The 18,942-nt window shown below is 42.6% G+C and overlaps 1 protein-coding gene across 2 annotated transcripts in view; it reads left to right on the forward strand.

The window, feature by feature from the left end:
- The first annotated feature begins 11,532 nt into the window (after positions 1 to 11,532).
- GNAL (G protein subunit alpha L) overlaps positions 11,533 to 18,942 on the forward strand; it is a 170,723-nt gene continuing 163,313 nt past the window's right edge. The window contains exon 1 of one of the 2 annotated variants that reach the window (XM_015855233.3): positions 11,533 to 12,516. In XM_015855233.3, coding sequence (XP_015710719.1) covers positions 12,054 to 12,516 — 463 coding nt within the window. In that variant the 5' untranslated portion in view covers positions 11,533 to 12,053. The remainder of the gene's footprint in view (positions 12,517 to 18,942) is intronic. The other variant, XM_085537515.1, reaches the window with a different exon arrangement.

Consider the following 18,942-nt stretch of genomic DNA (forward strand, 5'->3'; position numbering starts at 1 on the left):
CATCACTGGGGAAAATACATAGTTAATGGTGATGAATATGTTGAAAAACAGTGTTTTGTAGCTGAGAACTTGCTCTATCAAATACTGCTATTTTGCTCTTTGTATCTGTTGTAGCTTCCATTGGAACAAACAGAAGACCTTACTTTTGGACCTATGTAAAAAGTAACTGAACTTATAACGTGCACACTTAAACCTATTCTTCCATTGCAATAACAGAGAGATTATCTAAAGTGCAGGTGTCAAGTGGATGGGGCCAGGCTCTTCTTGGTGGCGCTCAGTGACAGGCCAAGGGGCAACAGGCACAAACTGGAACACAGAAAATTCCACAAGAAAAAGCTTCTTTACTGCGAGGGTGACAGTGCACTAGAACAGGCTGCCCAGAGAGGTTGTGGTGTCTCCTTCTCTGGAGATACTCAAAACTCATCTGGATGCATTCCTGTGCAATCTACTGAAGGGAATTTGTATTAGCATGGGGTTGGACTAGATTATCTTCAGAGGTCCCATCCAATCCCTGTGATTCTCTGGTTCTGTGAATGAAAAACACTGTTATAAGGAATGCTATATTATGATATGATTTTTTTTATGTTTTGTCCTCTGACAGCGCTAAGTGGTGCACCATATAACCTTAAAGTGGAAAAGACTAATCCAGTAAGATGACAATTTAAAAAGAGATGAGAGAATTGTGTGCCCCGGTGGCGCAGTTGTAGGAATGCCACGCTGCAACACCAGAGGCCCTGGGTTCGAATTCCCCCTGTGGCGCAAGTGGTAGAAGTGCTGCTCTGCTACACAGAGGCTCGAATCCCGGGGGTTGGACTCGATGATCTCAAAGGTCCCTTCCAACCCCCACGAGACTATGATACTATGATACTATGATACTATGATACTATGATACTATGATACTGTGATACTGTGATACTGTGATACTGTGATACTATGATACTATGATACTATGAATTGATGCTGGAAGGAAGCAAAGACAGAAAAGTGACACAAACTGCAGTGCACAGAGCACAGACCTTTATAGCTTGCAGTTTCAAGTTCTGAACAGCACCTCCTGAAACTTTTTTTCTCTCTTACACAAAACTCCCATTCTGAGTGGAATCAGGAGAGGAAGGAGCAAGACTTTAAAAAGCCCCTGCAGAATCCCAGAGGCTCTTTTCCGTTTAGGATAGCATCCCCCATTTCAGAGCCCTGCTGCTGCTCCAGGAAGACTGCAGGGTGCCTGCTGCTCAGTGAATGCTGAGACAGGCAATGTGCCAAAGCATAATGGGGAGTAATTCTTTTTATTTCCTCTCTAAAATAAAAATAGACACTTGTTCTGATACCAGCTTTCAGCAACCTTTCAGCATGTACAAGGTCTGAAAACTTGCAGCTATCCCACCCTGCTCCCTTGGCAGTGTATGTCAGCATTACCCTTGTCTATTTGCTTGAAGCCGAAAAAAACAAATCCTGGATTAATTTTTGTTTCTGACACATTTTAAAACCAAGAAATAAAAAGTTGCCTCGAAGTGGATTTAATATTTAAATTGCTATAATATTTAAAGTAATATTAACCCAATTAATAAAAATCAGTCTATTAAATGTTAGTATTAACAAGAGCTAAAATAATTATATTGCATCTTATGTATTATGATGCATAATATAGATAAGCTTTATAAAACTATTTGCTGATTAAATTAATGTGTTTTAGTTTGTTGTTGTTTTTTTACTTTTTCAAGTTACATATTTCAAGACTTTTCATTCTTTAATGTTTTATGAGTGATATGGCACGATATCCTGACAACGTCTAAACGTCGGAGTTAAGTTTGCTGCATACCACAAAGGCAAAAGAGGCCATGCTACGACTTTCCGTTTTGCCATGCTAAGCTTAGGACAGAAACAGATGAAAATGGGGCCTAAAATCTTCACAGCATTCTGTAGGTGTCACGCATACGCATTTTTACCACAAATGTGCTGTTTACCAAATTACATTTGTTTTTAGTAAGTTTTCCACTGTCAGTTGAAACTGTCCCCATATGCCTTGCATAAATTACAAGCTATAATTATTTTCTCTGCAGCTGATCAAAGAGAGACCAGAGAATGTAACAATGTTTCCAGTGTCTTACTGAAGTCTGGGATGGCCAGAAGCAGCCCCACTGGGGCTATGGCACCACTCCAATTAAAACATTTCTAATTACTCAAGTATCAGCAGACACCCAGGCTGCCATTGCCTGTGACCTGGAATACTCACACCTGTGGAGTGGTCTCATGATGAACGTGTGCAGAAAGGATTCATTCAGAGATGAGGGGCTGAGAAGCCAGTTCACTAACACAGTAACAGGGAGATAGATAAATGTTAAACCCCCCCTGTGGCAGCCTCATCCCCTGCAACACAAACACACTTCTTCAGCTGCAAGAAGATTAAACTGCCTTATGTCCTATTTCTTGGCAGCTGATGACAGTGGAGTGTCATTTGTCAGAGCCTCCATCCACCCAAACTATATACCAGGTCCAGTGCGATGTGGGTGATGGTTTCTGTACAAGATTCTCTCACCTCTCACGAGCTTTCTCCGTATTTAATGTGTTTAGATGTGTTGCTTACTAGAAGTGTTGTCCAGCATTCCTCTGTCACAGTGCTTAGGGAGTAACACTCCTTTTCTTTGGAATCATTTGAAAACAAAGCAAATGGTGCAATTCACAAAAGCTTACAAAAACAATGCTTGATTGAAGTAACTATTAACAACAACACATTTACACCTTATACACCTAACTAGCTCTATGGCTTCTCTTCTGCTAGTTCTGCCAATAACAGCTGGTATTGCCTGACTGTTGGACTCTGCTTCTCTAGCAGCTTTCATGAAAGGAAATCCAGCAACAACCAAATGCCTAATCTTTATTTCACAGTGCAGGTCAATCAAACTGCTGTAGAGCAGTCATTCAGATTCAGCTCCAGCCTTATGAGTACATCTAACACAATCAATTCAGCTGTTATTCTGTGGATTCCAAAGATCACTGGGTCATGTTTAAGAGTGACATTTACCAAACAAGCAGTTAATAATTGTTTCCAAACTTGCTTAAACCCAGAACAAATAACTTCTACAGTGAAATGGTTATGTCACAAAGATGAGAAATGGTCACACTTTGGTGTGAAGCTCCTTCACAGACTAATTTCTGCATTCTGTATAAATGTATGTGAAATGTTGCTAGTTCACACTGGCACATGAATAGATTTAACATATATTGGACCTAAGTAATAAGCAGTCACTTCAGAATAGTGTGAATTCCATAATCAGTTCTGGGTTTTGGATGAACTGACGTTTTTCTCCTTTAGTTTAGGGCTATCATTAGAGATCCAAATAAACCATTTGGGTTTTGCTTACATCACTACAGTGTCTCACATGTACCTTCTTCAGAATCTTCTGTTATCTGAAGAGTCATCTTGTAAATAGGCTTATCAAGGAATGCTGAGAAATCAATTAGTCTAAATAAACTAATTTCTCATTAGGACAATCAACAGACATCTTTATATATATACAGCGTACGTGTGCATGTTTCTGGAAAAGGCTGCACATTGATGTTGTGCAGTATACTTCATAAGATATGCAATTGAAATGGGAGAAAGGTATGAACATAAAGGGACTCTGTAGATGTTTTTGAAGATATCTCTCAGATGGCAGCTTCACTCTGTAATGTACATTTTTATGCACAAAAAATAAAAGAAATACATGCACAGCATGGTAGTTTTGAAGAAAAGGGATTTGTTGTCTGTGGCAGAGGATAATCAACAATAAGGGTTATGTAGGAATTTTAAATAGGAACTTAGCACTCTCCTAAGGAAATGACTTCTCTTATTATCCCCAAATTTCACTGACATTGCTGTACCCCACTGTACAAAACTAAGCACATACACTCATACTTCATTTTGCAGAGGCTCTTCTCTAAGTTGAGAAGTGGCAGAAGACTCTATTAACAGTACAGAAGCAGCTAATGAGTTAGGATGATGCAGTCTAAGATATTTTTTTTCCCAAATTCTCTCCTGAAATAGTGTGGGAGAGGATTCTGGCTTTGACATCCAGGATCCAAGTAACAACCAATGAGGTTTACTAAAGCTAATTTTTTTAAAGTACTGGTTTTGTGTTCTTTCCTAATTATTGCTTTGGTTATATATCAGATCTATGTGTGATTGTGATTGTTTGCTTGTGAGTTGTTTTTTTCTGCCCCTCTGGTTATTGTTCATGATTGAAAATATCTAAAACTCCTTCCAAAGCTGGTGTTGCCACTCATCAGGGTTGCAGAAGAGAAAAGGTTAGTAGTGGAATTACGTACCTGCAAGAATCATGTCGCAGGAAATAAAACAGCCAATATAAGGCAAGTGCTCCTTCTATTCATTCATCTTTCCCTCTCTGAATATTCTGGCTTCAGGGTAATGCTAGCCTGATGACCTGCATAATCAAAGACCAGAGAACTTGGCCAAAACTGATACAATCTACATTAAAAACCAAAACATTCATTTGTCTACTTAAGAGAAGAACAACTGATTTCCACATTGGTTTTTAAATAATGTTAAAGCCTTCATTACAGTCATTTAGGTATGAATAAAGGTATAATTCATTGCAATGTCTTCCTGTCAGACCCAACCAAAATAATGCTCTGTTAAATATATCTCAAGTTGGACCTGAAGTTGCTCATAACAGCCACTGGAGGGAAACCGACAGACAGAAAGCAGAGCTTGTTTTATACTGTCAGGAGCTCTATTTGTCATTTGCAATTAACTTGACCTGGAATTAAATAGAAACTATAGACACCGCTAAGTTGAAGAAGAGTAATACTGATGTATAAAAGCCATCTTACAGGGAATGACTGTGTATGTGTCATATTTTTTTTTTAAGATTATATGTTGTCCATATTTATTGTCTGTTCTGATTAAAGCACTCCTCCAAAACTATCTGTATTTGGGTTCCTTGTCAGAGTCTTCCTGTCTCCTAAATAAACAGTCTTTTACATTCTTAAGAGTAATGTTCTATGCACATCTTCACATCTGCAGTCTCTGCAACTAAAGGATAAAAACTAAACACTATTTTATCAGTACATAAGCTTACTTTATTTAACTGTAGCCATAAGGAGGCATCTATTCAAGAAAACTGAGGTATTTAGGGATTTCTAAACTCTATGCTAATTTTTTGATGTGAACATAATTAATAATTAGCATATGGATTTATTAAAAATCATTAAGCGAAATTAACAAACAACAACAAAAACAATCAAAGTGTTCCAGATCTCCATTGTATCATGTAGGTAGAACCTCTTTAAAAAAAGACCTTGGGAGACTCAAGGATTCCTTCTAACTTGCAGTAAGCACTAACAACTGCCACAGAAAGAATCACAGAATAACAGAATTGTAGGGGTTGGAAGGGACCTCTAGAGATCATCGAGTCCAACCCCCCTGCCAAAGCAGGCTCCCTACACCACGTCACACAGGTAGGCGTCCAGGTGGGTCTTGAATATCTCCAGAGAAGGAGACTCCACCACCTCCCTGGGCAGCCTGTTCCAGTGCTCCGTCACCCTCACTGTAAAGAAGTTCTTCCACACATTTGTGCGGAACTTCCTATGCTGTAGTTTCATCCCATTACCCCTAGTCCTGTCCCCATGCACTACCGAAAAGAATTTCACTTGTGGAAGATCTGTAAGGCTGAAAACTTCTCCCTCATGAGAAACTGCAGAAATGTAATACCAATGCCATTTGAAACTAAGTAATGCAGTGGAATGTATGTTCTCCTGAGGAACAACCAGGCATGCGCAGAGGATTAACAAGAAAATATGACTAGTTGCAGCCTATTTTTAGTAGTACTTTGACTTTAAACATATTTGTATTCTTGAAAACTGCCTGGTATTTCTATTCAAACAGACGAGTGAAGGATGAAAAGGAATGAAAAGCAGAAGATTAGGAAAGGAGATGATCCTCTCTGTTTACATTCTGAGGAAAGCTTATGTCAGTCTACATTTTGTGATTTGCACAAAGCTGTTTGAAGGGGACAGACTCTCCCCAATAATGAGGACTGCAGAAAAGGCCATGCTTCTTGGAGCGTCTGGACTCCTCCCCTGTGCCAATACACAGAAGTGTGGGGAGGCTACTGAGAATTCAGGTTCCTAATTTATTTCCTTGATAATGAAGAAATGAAAAACAGTGAGACAAGAGAAAAAAAAAAAAAAAAAAAGAAAAAAAAAGAAAAAAGGAAGAGGAAAGCTTCTTCCATGTTAATGCAAAGGCCAATTAAATTAAATTAGTACTGGGAATCTAGAAAACACAAGACTAAGAAATTATTATAACAGTTATCAAAATTGCTCTGGGGTATCCACTGCTGACTGAATTTCTCAGTAAAAAGAAATAATAATTAATTTTGCTAGCCATTAAAATCCACGAGCATTTATCTTATCTTGTGTTAAATCCACTTCAATATTTTTATCCTAAGACAAACATAATTTTTACATATTTTTATAAATGCTGCTCTTCATTTAATATTCCTTCCGGCTCTTTCTCTTTGATTTCTACCATAAGTATTGATTAATTATCTCCTTCTTTCCTTGGTTTCCCCAGTGTAAGCTATGTCTGTCCCGGTAAGTAGTTATTCTTGTGAGGTCAATCCTGATTTAGTCTATTTTTTATTTATTTTTTTTATTTTAATTGAATATTCCAATTTCAACAACTCTGAGAGTTTTTGATGAAAAAATGCATTGTGTAAAACCATTCTTTTGAGATTCAAATTGTACTGTCTAGCTTACACTGTTTCCCCCTTTTTTTTTTCTTAGCCTCCCAAATGATATTTTAACTACAATCCCCAGAAGTCCCTTCCAAAGAGGACTTTTCTCTGAAGTTACTATTCAATATATTGTTTAGGTTGAATCTCAGTTGAAATGGAGAGACCAATTTGTTTAGTATTAAGGTAAAAGTTAAGTTTGTGTGATGATGTTCACTGATTCATCAGCTCACCTCAGGTTTGTTTTGTTACCTTGTTTCAGTTTTTGCATTAAAACATTAATCTGAAAACTTCTTATAAAATAAAAGATAGTCTGCAATTGTTCCGAAGCTTCCAGAACTTCATGTAACTGAGACTTCTTTCACAGCTCTGCTGGCTGCTCGCATCAAGAGCAGAGTCCCCAAAACAAACAGCTTAGTCTGGAGAAGCTGTTTGTGCGAAGTTGAAGACTGCATCATTATGAATATTTATATGGGAATGAATTGAGGTTGCACAGATAAAGGACTGTTCCCTGACTTAAAAGAAAGGTGGTATGTGATAGATACATGCATTATTCACACACAAAACAGGATCAGTCTTTTAATAGAACTGTTCAAGAAGCCATATCCTCTCCCTCTGCCTGGATCAGGTCTGGAACAAGGAGGATTCCTCCTTGTCATAGCAGAAATCTGCAGTGGCTTTCTGCTTTGTGTTCGAGGTCATGCAAGTTACAGTTTTTAAAGTGTTATGATCTGGTGAGATTTGCCCAGGTTTCCTTGGAGCAAAATCCATATTCATACCGCAAAAAAATATTATAGTCCTCTGACTCCAATAATGGTTCAGTGGACTTAAAGAAATCTTCATCAAGATATTTAAAAGAAATCACTGGTACCCTCTGAAGTTGATTATTCAAATTCCTTTAGAAGCAGCAAGAAACTAAAGATTACAGAGAAATCAACAGCATGTGCCTCTAACATAGCTCATGATATGATTTTATATATACTAAGCATACAAAAACTCCAGTTTGCTTTGCCTTGCTTCTACCCTTTCCCATTTTTTTTTTTCAGTACCACATACAAAATAATTTTATCCCACAATTTACATTTTAAATCTCTTTCTGTTTTCTTACTTCGTTTGCTCAGAACCTAGTTTTCATGCAAGCTGACCTACTTTATCTTATTTTGGTACTTGCAGTAAATTCCCTTAAGCTTGTCTATGCCAACATCATTTAAAATGTTTTCTGTACACTGGTAATCAGTTCTCTTAAAGCAAAAGGCACTATCAGGACTGCTACGACAAAGACAAACTATTAGTCCCTCTGAAGGTCAGCAAGATGTTTTTACGCTGTAATAGTAGTTTTTTTTTTCATCAAACCCTGTGAAAATGGCTTAGTTATTCTGGAAATGAAAGCAAAAGAGAACAAAATTCAGGTCCAAACAGATCTATTAGTGGGACCTAGGAATTTTACCTTTCTCCTTTTGATTTACCGGTGAAACAAAACAAAACCTTTCAAGAGGGAGTTTAAAATAATCTACAGTATTTTTGTAGCTGAGACTTCCATAGGTCTAGTGAGCACTAGCTGACTGCACTGGTTTGCAGTTTAAATGGGCTCCACAGATTTTAAACAGTATTTTAAATACCATTGTCAAGCTAAATGGTGAAGTTATTTTTTCCTTCTGGAAAGTAGCTCTGGAGATAACATTGGGAAGTAGAAACTATAGAATGGAGAGGTTATAAATCCCCCAGTCTACTGTAAATAGTTTAGAGAGGAAACACAGCCAGCACATTCCTAACAGAACACAAAAATGACTTTATTCATACTTCTGCATAATTTTTCAGGTCATGAGGAAGGGCACTACTCTGCAAGACTAGATTACCTCCCTAAGAGAAGACCAAGAGAAAAATACCATTTTCTTCTGGTCTTCTGACTTTGGACTACCTGATATTTTCAGGAAGTCTGGAGAATTATCTGATCTCTGTACTCCTCACATACAGAAGGTCTATTGGTGTAGCTGTGCTTACAGATAGGATTTCAGCCAGCAACATTACAGAGACATTCCAGCCATCAGGGAGCACAGCAATTATCAAAGAACTCTATTTTACTTTCCCATATACTAGCAGTGCAGTACAGGCGTAACACCTCTCAAAGAGAAGACCAAGGGAAAAGATAAGTACTAAACAATAGCTTAGTGCTTACTATCATAAATCATAATAACAACAATAAAAATATTGAGATCACAAGATCACAGGGAAAAAAATGTTCAAATAATTTAGAAGGAATATTCCAGTACAGGTTCTGAATATATAGTCTCTGAATTCACAGTGCCATTTTAATGAAAATACAGAAAAACAGCACCGTGAAGCAGTAGTCAGAGTATTGATAACTCATTAACTACTACAGGGACTAATCAGAGCAACAAAAAGAAGATGAAAGAACCTCCAGCCCCGGGAAAGCTTCTCTTGGACTTTAAGTTCCTTTTCTTATCAAACTTCAAATAGATCTCCGTTTAAATGGGATCCAGTGAATTCCCACATGATTAAATTTTCAAGCCAACTGCAGTTACTATATTTGTTTAAGTTAGATCACAAACTCTCATTCCTTGGTTAAAATTTGGAACACCATCTAAATGTCAAAAATCCAATTTCCTCTATACTGAAGAAACAACGTTATATCAAATTTGTTGTAAAAACATAAAATAGAACATAAAATATATTCACATTAAGTGTTCGAGTAATGTAAGAAAAAAAAATCCTTCCTTTTTAAGAAAGGGTAAGGAAAAAATTCATGAGAATAATATTTCAATATTTACTTACCAGAATTGTATTCCTCCTTGAAGTAGAGCCATCTGGTGGGCATACCTCGTTGCTACATACAATTGGACAGCCACCTCCAATTGCTCACTTCGTAGGTGGAACCATGCATTAAGAACCATGCATTAAGAACAACGAGAAAAAAACACAAAACTGTTTATAAAGTTTGCTTGCTTTCAGTTCAGATGCAAATGCAAATATGTGTATATGTGCGTATTCATTCATTTCAGTTAACATAATCATAGTTTAGTAGCACGAAAAAAGTAAGTCGCTTGTTGGCTTCGGTTTAGATGTGTCACCTTAGAAAGCGTTGAACATTGTCCCACAGAAGGCTCTCCAAACAGAATTCAGATGAGAAAACTGCATGATATTGACTTTCTCACTCTAAATTCCTGACAATCCCAGTCCATAGTAATCAAGTAGTAGTGATGATCACTATTCCTTTGGCCAAAAAGATAATAACAGCTAGTAGACAAGCTTCTTGGAGCTCCTCAGTTCAAGAAACACAGGGAACACCTAGATAGAATCCAGTGGAGGCATATGAAATGACTGGGGACCTGCAGCATCTCCTTTATGAGAAAAGACTGAGAGACATGAGACCTTTCAGCCTGAAGGAGACTGAGAGGGGATCTTATGAATGCTTATAAATATCTCAAAGGCAGGAGTCAGGTGGATGAGGCCAGGCTCTTTTCAGTGGTGCCTGGTGACAAAACAAGAGGCAATGGGAACAAACTAGAAGTTGCATATGAACACGAGAAAAAACTTCTTTACTGTAGGGTGTCAGGGGTGCTGGAACAGGATGCCCAGAAAGGCTATGAAGTCTCCTTCACTGCAGATATTCAAAACCCACCTGAACAATTTCCTTTGTGACCATTGCAGTAGTGATGAAATATCCCCTGCTATTAATCAGCCAGTTTTGCAACTAAGATGAAACTAGGCTATCAAATAATTGAGTCTTAAAACTTACACTGGAAGTAACAGCTAAAGGAAGTCTTTTGGCAGAGCTAAACTGAAAGAGGAGAGATTTAGATTAGACGTCAGGCGGAAATTTTTCACTCAGAGTGTGGTGAGGTGCTGGCAGAGCTGCCCATAGAAGCTGTGGTGCCCCATCCCTGGCAGCACTCAAGGCCAGGTTGGATGGGGCCCTGGGCAGCTGGGCTGCTGGGGGTCAGTCCTGCCCATGGCAGGGGTTGGGATTGGGTGTGCTTTGAGGTCCCTTCCAACGTAGGTCATTCTCTGATTCTACAGTTCTAAGATTCTAAGGCATCTATCTATGCAAATAGCTGGTCAGAATTTGGAAGAGTAGACAAGAACAACGTCTACATCATGTCTTGTCTTTATTTTATGTTAATGTATGGTGTTTGGGGTTTTTGGGGGGGTGAATGTTAATGCGTAACTCACTGTTTGCAAAATACATGTTTTATAAGACATTCGTTAGGTTCCTTGACAGGAGCAAGCCTGCCAGGAATGAAATTCTTTTTCCCACATCCAGGTACTGAAAACTATCGCCAGTTTGCTCTCATTTGCTCATTGTGAAGAAGTGTGGAGGTTGCACCTCCCTCCACTTCTTCCTTTGTAATTGTGGCATCTGATGTTGATCACGGGGTAAAATAAGGAGACCAAACTGAGGCCTATTGTGACAGGGGTAGCACAGGTGCCATGCAGCGGACAGGGCAATCAGGATCTGTCCACTTGTTGTCGTGAGGGCCGCTACTACCTTTACACAGCCTGGCACAGCCTTCCCTATGTGCCTTTGGAGTACTACTGCTGCAAAAGCCAAGCGCTACCCAGTCATCGCCTATTATTTCCCCGAGACACCACATCCAAACTCTTCCTCCCACGACACTGTTAGTCAGCGTGCGGGTGGCAGAGACAGGCGTGCGTGTGTAGGGAACTGTGTACACGGGCTGACAATTGTGTTTCAACTGCGGGCAGGGCAGCACGTCTGTGCGGGGCCTGGGCCGGGCGGGACCAAAGAGCCGGCTGGCTGTCAGGGGCTCGGGCCCCGGCCCTCGGCCGCCTTCAGGGCACAGCTCCAGGGCTTCTCCCGGAGGGGCTCGGGGTGTCGCAGCGGAAAGGCGGCCCGGGATGAGGGCAGCGGCCTGCGGTAGGCGACGGCCACCTCCCCGCTTACCTCTCCGCCCGCCTGCGCAGGGGGCGAGCGATTCTCAGCCCGCTCTGCGTGTGCCGGCGTGAGTGTGTAAGCGTGTCGGCGTGAGTGTGCGCGGGCGGGGTGCCCCCGCCCCTCCCCGCCGGCGCCCGGCGCTGCGCGGTGGGCTGGCGCTGGGGTATTTACGGTAAGGTGGACCCGGCGGTGGCAGCTCGGCGTCAGGTGATCGGCGCGGAGGAGCCCCCCGGGGAGGAAAATGCAAGATGGCCCGGCGGGGCCCTGAGGGGCTCCGCGGCGCCCCCTCCCCGCCCGCCCGCGCCCCCCGTCGCCGCCGCCGCCCCGGCGCGTAGGGCCGGCGGGAAGCGCCCAGGCTATAGCCCCGCTGAGCCGCAGCGCGTCCCCGGCAGGGGCACCGAGCCATGGGGCTCTGCTACAGCCTGCGCCCGCGGCTCTTCGGCGACGCCGGCGGCGGCGGCTCCATCTCGTCCAGCGCCGGCGCCGCCTCGGAGCCCGAGCCGCCGACCGAGCCGCACGCCGCCCCGCAGCCGCAGCCTCTGGGCGAGGGCGCGCTGCTCCGGCCCGGCGGCAAGCCCGGCGGCGGCGAAGCGGACGGGCCGCCGCTGCTGCTGCAGAACGGCGGCGGCAACGGGGCGGCCCCCGAGCGGCCGGCGCTGCCCAAGGCCGGCGGCCCCGGAGGGGGAAAGGCGGCGAGGCAGCAGCAGACGCAGCACCCGCCGGCGGCCCTGCAGAGACCCTGGGAGAAGCTGCGCCTGGAGGAGCGGGAGGCGGAGAAGGAGGCGAGGAAAGTCAGCAAGAGCATCGACAGGGCGCTCAAGGAGCAGAAGCGGGAGTACAAGCAGACGCACCGCCTGCTGCTACTGGGTACGTGCGGGGCTGGCGGGCAGGTGTCCGGCGGGGCTGCCGCCGCCCCCCTTTGTCTCCCCGCGCCCCTCCGGCCGCCCCCGGCCCTGCCCCGGGCGGTCTCCACCCCCTGTCGCCCTCCTCCTCCTCCCCTCTCCCTCTCCTCCCCCGCCGGGTTGCGGTCCTGCCGGGGCGGGCGACTCCTCCCCGGCGGCCGGGCGAGAAAAGGGGGGAAAGATGGCCACGGTGGGACGTGCGCCTGAGGGTGGGCCGCCCCGGCTGCGGGTGGGGAAGGGGGGCGGTGGGCGCAGCCTCCTCGGGCGGGGTGAGGGCTCCGGGGGACGTGGTCGGGTCTGTTCCTCGCACAGTCTTGGCCGCAGGATGCCGGCCCTCAATCTCTGTCTTCGGCTACGATCCCCGCTTTTCGTCTCCGAGGTGCTACGTGCGGTCTGTTGCTGCGCTGCTCTTTCTAAGCATTAGTTAATGGCCCTCTCCAGAGGCTTTGTACCAGCTGATACATTTACAGTACGAAAAACCACAGGGGTATCTCGTACAAGCATCTCATTTCCTGCAGGAAACAGAACAGTCATACTGCAGGGCTCTTTATGGGTTGTGCGAAGGGCTCGTTTGGCCTCTTAACCGCGGCTGTAAATCGCTAATTTCTCGTAGCATGGAAATACTGATGTCCTCCTGCGTTGGCCTGTCTTCACAAAGTTCTGCTGCGTGGAGTTCTGGGGGGTTATTGGTGTTTATTGCAGATACTGGGTGGGTATCGTATGTCTTTAGAAAGCTGTTTCCGTGCTGTTGGATTCCTTTGGTTCCGTTGGTGTGTGAGGGGAGGAAAAGATAAAAAACATGGCAGCGCACAAAAGGTGTGAGCAGTGTCTGCTGCCAGGACTGTAGTGCTCCAGTTCTGAAAACAAATCCTTGGCTCTATTATTATCCCTAAAATGCCAGCCTGGAGAATACCAGCACAGCTTGTAAAAGGAAAGAGGAAGAAGATGTAATTCCTGCTCTGTGGAATTAATAATTTTCTTGGTAAATCCCTCTTCCTGATGCTTGAGATGGTCTGGTATTTATTTTCAAACACCATATTCCATTTTAAAAAGGGGTATATTTAGAGATCTCCATGATGTCGGAAAGTGTGTTGTTGCCAGTATGGCTACAAGAAGGCAGATGCTGGTTGCCATCCTCCAGAGAGCAGTGGAACAAAGGGATCCTACCACATAGATGCTGCTGTAGTCCACAGCATGGGCGGTTGTCATAGTGAACCTGTGTGGCCAACACCTGTTTAGAAACAATGCAATTTAACACATACACCATCTCTACCTTGGCAACCTGAAAGAAACTCAATGCTAATCATACTCTTGCATGGAATTCTACGTTAAAATGCGTCCTAACTATAGGATGCTCTCCATCTCCATGTCACAGAGAGGAAATGCTGGAATATTGTTTCATCCCTAGCAGATCAGGGACTGACATAAATATCTGGTTTGGGTGTCGGGAGAGCTGCTTTGTGTAGCTATCTACACAGAACTGGAAACTGCTCTGGATAAGAAGAAAATGTTTAGGATGGTGGAAGTTTTATTTCTCAGAGAAGCAGCAAACTGAAATCGTATTGAAGAAGATAATTGTTTTCAGTCTTGCACAGGAAGAAGCCGTAGGATGAACACAAAGTTTCTTTAGAGGAAATAATATTGTCAGCGTGATGTTTCTACTATTACCGGTGGCAGATGACTTGATCCCTGTCCTCAAGATCTTCCTGGTGGCATGAAACTAGGGACATACCTCTGCTACGGGAAGGAGGAATGATTCACTGAATGTTGAATGTGATTTAATGTGAAGGAAATGCCTAGTAGAGGGGAATGGTGAGTGCAGTGATTTCAGAGCACCAGCACAGGATAAACAAAGTTGAGCAGCAGGGTCGGTGTGGCTTTTGTTTGTTTCTATTCTTAGGCATAACCTTGTAAATAACTGCTTCATTTTGGTTTGTCTTGTTTGTCTTACATTGGAACTGGGGTGAATTTAGAGGATTCATGTGAAATTCTGGAGAAAAATGTGTGTATTTTAAGGAGCAACTACTAAATCTCAGAAAGGTATGCAAGGGAAATGCACGGATAATCTCAAGAGTATTTAAATACCTCGTATATCAGAAGGGAAGCCTCTTCTATGAGTGTTTGAGGATGACCTTTGTGTAAAAGCACGCCAGTTCTCCATTTGTTATGTTAAATGGAAACAGTCTGCTTTGCTGTATCCCTTATCAAAAGATTATGAGTCCATCCAGGCTTTTTCTAGCATGCGTTGGTAAATGGTTCTCCAAGAACACCCTGCTTGACACAGCATCTCCTGTACCCGATTGGTGCTGCTTCACGTGATATTCTGAGCTCCCCCCCTGCCTCGTTCAGATGTGTTTTGTCATAAACAGGGATGGCGAGAAGGGGTGCGCGGCCAGGCTGGCATCCTCGTGAGAGCTGCCTGCATGCAGAAATGGCCATGTCTGTGTCAGGTGGCTGTGCTGCTGTGCTGGAATAACGGCAGATGAGGTTTTCATGTTGTATCTTTTTCATTTGTTTGTTTTTCCTTTTCTGCAACCAGATGAACTGAGATAAAACGGGAACCCGCTTTCCTCTACAACTGTCCATTTCCGGTTTAGTGTCTGTTTTAAAAAGAGAAGACTGGAAACTTTGATTATTATGTATTATTTGCTTTTTATTTTTCTAAGTGGAAATGCTCATCTGTGCAGGGTCCCAGGGAAGCTTTCACTAACCAGGAGATAAGGATTTTTCTTAAGCACGCATGAATATTGCACAGCCTTCCAAAGCACGGTCAGAGCATCTCAGCTTTTATTTTTGGCTATGGTTTCCATTTGGTCTTCTTTTTCCAGAGAACAACAAATACTCTCCAAGACTGTTTTTACTAGTGATTTCCTGTATAAACATTACAAATCACTTCATGGAGCCAGTTTAAGTTCTTGTTTCCATTCTTGTATTTTAAACTACTGTGGGAGAAAGTGATATTTGAGGGGGGGTGCTGGCTTTAAACATAGTGCTAGCCCTGGTGGTATAATTAAGGCTTATGTAATGTTCAAGTAGGCCATAGATGGAAGTCACCTTTTCCTGGATGGTTGTCCTCCAGCAACTTCTGGCTCTTGTTGTTTCCCTTTCTCCAGAGTCTCAGTTGCTGCCCTGATGATTTTCTCAGACAGAACCCATTCTTTTGCACTTCCTATCTAAACTGAAACTGAAAGTACTGTGAGTAAGAACTTTTCTTTTCAACAGAAACCAGAAGTAATGGTAGAGGTTGAAGAAAATGAGCATCTCCATTTTTTCCATTCATTTTCAAAAGTATCATAGTCTTTTCACGCAGTATTTAAGTATTAAGACTTGACAGTGAAATTTAGATGTTTCATCGCGTTTATGTGCAAAAGTGTGTGAAACATACAAAGACATATAGCCCCTTTTAAATCACAGTATGATCTGGGTTGGAAGGGACCTCGAGGATCATGTAGTTCCAACCTCCCTGCCTGGCAGGGCCACCAAACATACACATTTACTAGATCAGGTTGCCCAGGGCCCCGTCCAACCTGGTCTTGAACACCTCCAAGGACGGGGCATCCACAAATCATGGAAATCAAACATAGAGGAGCCATGTCAAGCTGGAGGGGGTCCTAAGCAGCAGATTCATCGAAGGTCAGATGTGTATAACATAACACCACAGCACAGCATTATTCTTCTTCATGATCAGATACCTTCTATTCACTGTTGGCTGAGCTGAACTGTGAAACTGTGCTGTGGGAAGGATGCCTGCTCTGACAGTGGCTTTTAGACTTAAGTTGCTGTTTAAGTCTAATGTGCGAGCAAACCCTCAAGCGCAATCTCCAAAATAACTTTCAAAATTAAAGTCAATAAATCTTATTTTTATTATTATTAAAAAATAGCTTTAATTCAAACTTTTAACCCCAACTCATGTTTATTGATTAATACCAGAACTTAGTTGAGCTTGATGTGCCAAGATGCTTCTTCTGTGCTTGGTGTGTTTCTCTGTTTCCACCAGAGGTTATGCCTGTCCCAGTCTGTAACTGCGCTGTGCACTACTGCTTTGCATCCCATGTACGTCTGTCTTGTCCTTGCAAAAAAAGCTCATTGATTTGTGTGGTTAGACTTAGGATCCCTACAGCCTGAAGTAATGGATATGCAATTGGCAGGAACAGATATTTTCAGGACTTTGAGACAATGCGCTGCAAGTACCAACCAGTCTAATAAAGCAGATGGATTTTGTAGTCCTTAATCCTTTGCATTGTTTGCATGAAAAACCCCTTTCTTGTTTGGTACCACCTCATGCTGTTGCATGAGGACAGCTCTGCTGCTGATACTCCCCAAGACCAACTTACAGTGATAGTCAGGCACTGGGCACTGTTGCTCTGGGTGTTCCACGAGAGTTTATTGTATCATATGTCTTTCCTAAGCAATCTAGGCTAATATCTTTTGTCCTTTGAAGTCATTGCTGCAGTTAGTAACTTCTAGGACTAGAGGGAATGTCCTCAAGTTGCACCAGGGGAGATTCAGGGTGGGCATTAAGAAATAATACTTCTCCATGAGAGTGGTTGGGTGCTGGAATGGGCTGCCTGGGGAGGTGGTGGAGTCACTGACCCTGGAGCTGTTGAGGGACATGGTTTAATGAGAACTATTGGAGATGGGTGGACGATTGGAGTGGGTGATCTTGTAGGTATTTTTCTACCTTGGGGATGCTATGAATCTATGATTCTCTGCTATGGGTTGACAGGAACTGAACTTGTTTCTCTTAGGGAAGGCTCTGGGGAGAATTCATTGTGATTTTCCAACACTTGAGGAGAGCCTATAAAGAGGACTGACTTTTTACATGGCCTAATAATGGTAGGACAAAAGGAAATGGCTTTAAACTAAAAGAGGAGAAGTTTAGGTTCTTTACTCAGAGAGTAATGAGGCACTGGCACAGACTTCATGAGAAACTGTGGATTCCCCACCCTTGGCCAGGTCAGATGGGGCTCTGGGCATCTCCCATCTAGTGGGTGGTAATGCTGCCCACATCAGGGGGGCATGAAAGTAGATCATCTTTGAGGTCCCTTCCAGCCTAAGCCGTAGTATGTAATTTTGACCAGTGCACATGCCTTTTTTTTCCCCTTCACAGTTTAGAAAAAATACGGTTTGAAACTTTGTTTCTGTGTTCATTGCTTTCTCTCATCCAATCTCTCACCCCCTGCTTCTTATTTCCAAGTTAATTCTATAAATAATAGCTAAATTGTTGGATTATTACTTGCATTTTAGCATTTGTTTTCTTAAGAGTCATGACTTCTTTTCAGCTTTCTTTTTGCGCCAGTCCTTACTTCAACTTTTGGAGTTGAACTCATTTTATTTATGTATTTATTTATTTTAAATCCAACAGTCTTGCAGAGCTGTGCAGGAAAACTGGCCCTTCCTCTGCTTTCCAAATGTAACATATTTGGTCAATTGGATACATTTTGCTTTCACTAAATGATCTGGGAATGGTTCTTCTCCATAAACTGTCACCTACTGGCAGAGGACTTAGTGGTGCAAGGAATATTTTGAGGTCTCAGAGCTGTCATTGCCCCCAGCAGAAGGGGTAGAAACTTCTGAATGACCATTTTGCTTGGGGAAAATCTTAACTTGTATGTCTCAAGTGTTTCCCTGAATTCTGTGTATTTTGAATGGGTTGTGTTGTTTTTTTTAATGCCTACTTTAAGAAAAGATTATTACTAGACACTTGTTGGGCTGAACAAAATGGAGCCCAGAATAGATCTTATTCAGCCAATTGAATAGGACCATGGTCTAGAAGAAATCTAAAGCTGCCTTTCCTCTGAAGATGCAGATCTACTTTTTAAAGATGGAAAATGGATTTCCATAGTTATTATTTACATTGTTTTTATTAAAAATATTTTTCACAAATGGTTGAAATCATTTTGCTGTTTTCAAGATTTGTGGCCTTGGGTGGCTCTTCAACTCTGTGAAGTACTGGCTCTGCTGCAACAATCAACATCTTCAATTTTATGGGCAGCAGCTTTGTCTTACTGTTCTGCTGCTTATAACTGTCTGACACAACTGGTTTTAAATACTTTGTATGTTTTCTTTCATTGATTTATGGTACTACTAGTCATAAATCTGGGAGTTTGATTTTTAATACCCAGGCATGCAAGGTCTGGAAAAAATGCAGCCTCGTACCTGACCTGCGCACATCATGTTTGGGCCTCTTTCAGAAGCAGATGAGCATGTTCAAGATATTGCCCAGCAGTGTTCACTGTTATCCCTTTTGCATCCTTTGATTCCCTGTACATCAGCTTGTCTCATGTAGTTTATCTGCACGCAAATATGGAATAATACTTTAAGGACTTAAATCCTTGCTGGGTGAGCTGTATTGAGAAAGAAAGGTGTGCTGTTTGGAGCTAGAATAAAT

Source organism: Coturnix japonica, chromosome 2, assembly GCF_054131305.1.
Source record: "Coturnix japonica strain WE chromosome 2, WE-NBRP24, whole genome shotgun sequence".
Taxonomy (NCBI): domain Eukaryota; kingdom Metazoa; phylum Chordata; class Aves; order Galliformes; family Phasianidae; genus Coturnix; species Coturnix japonica.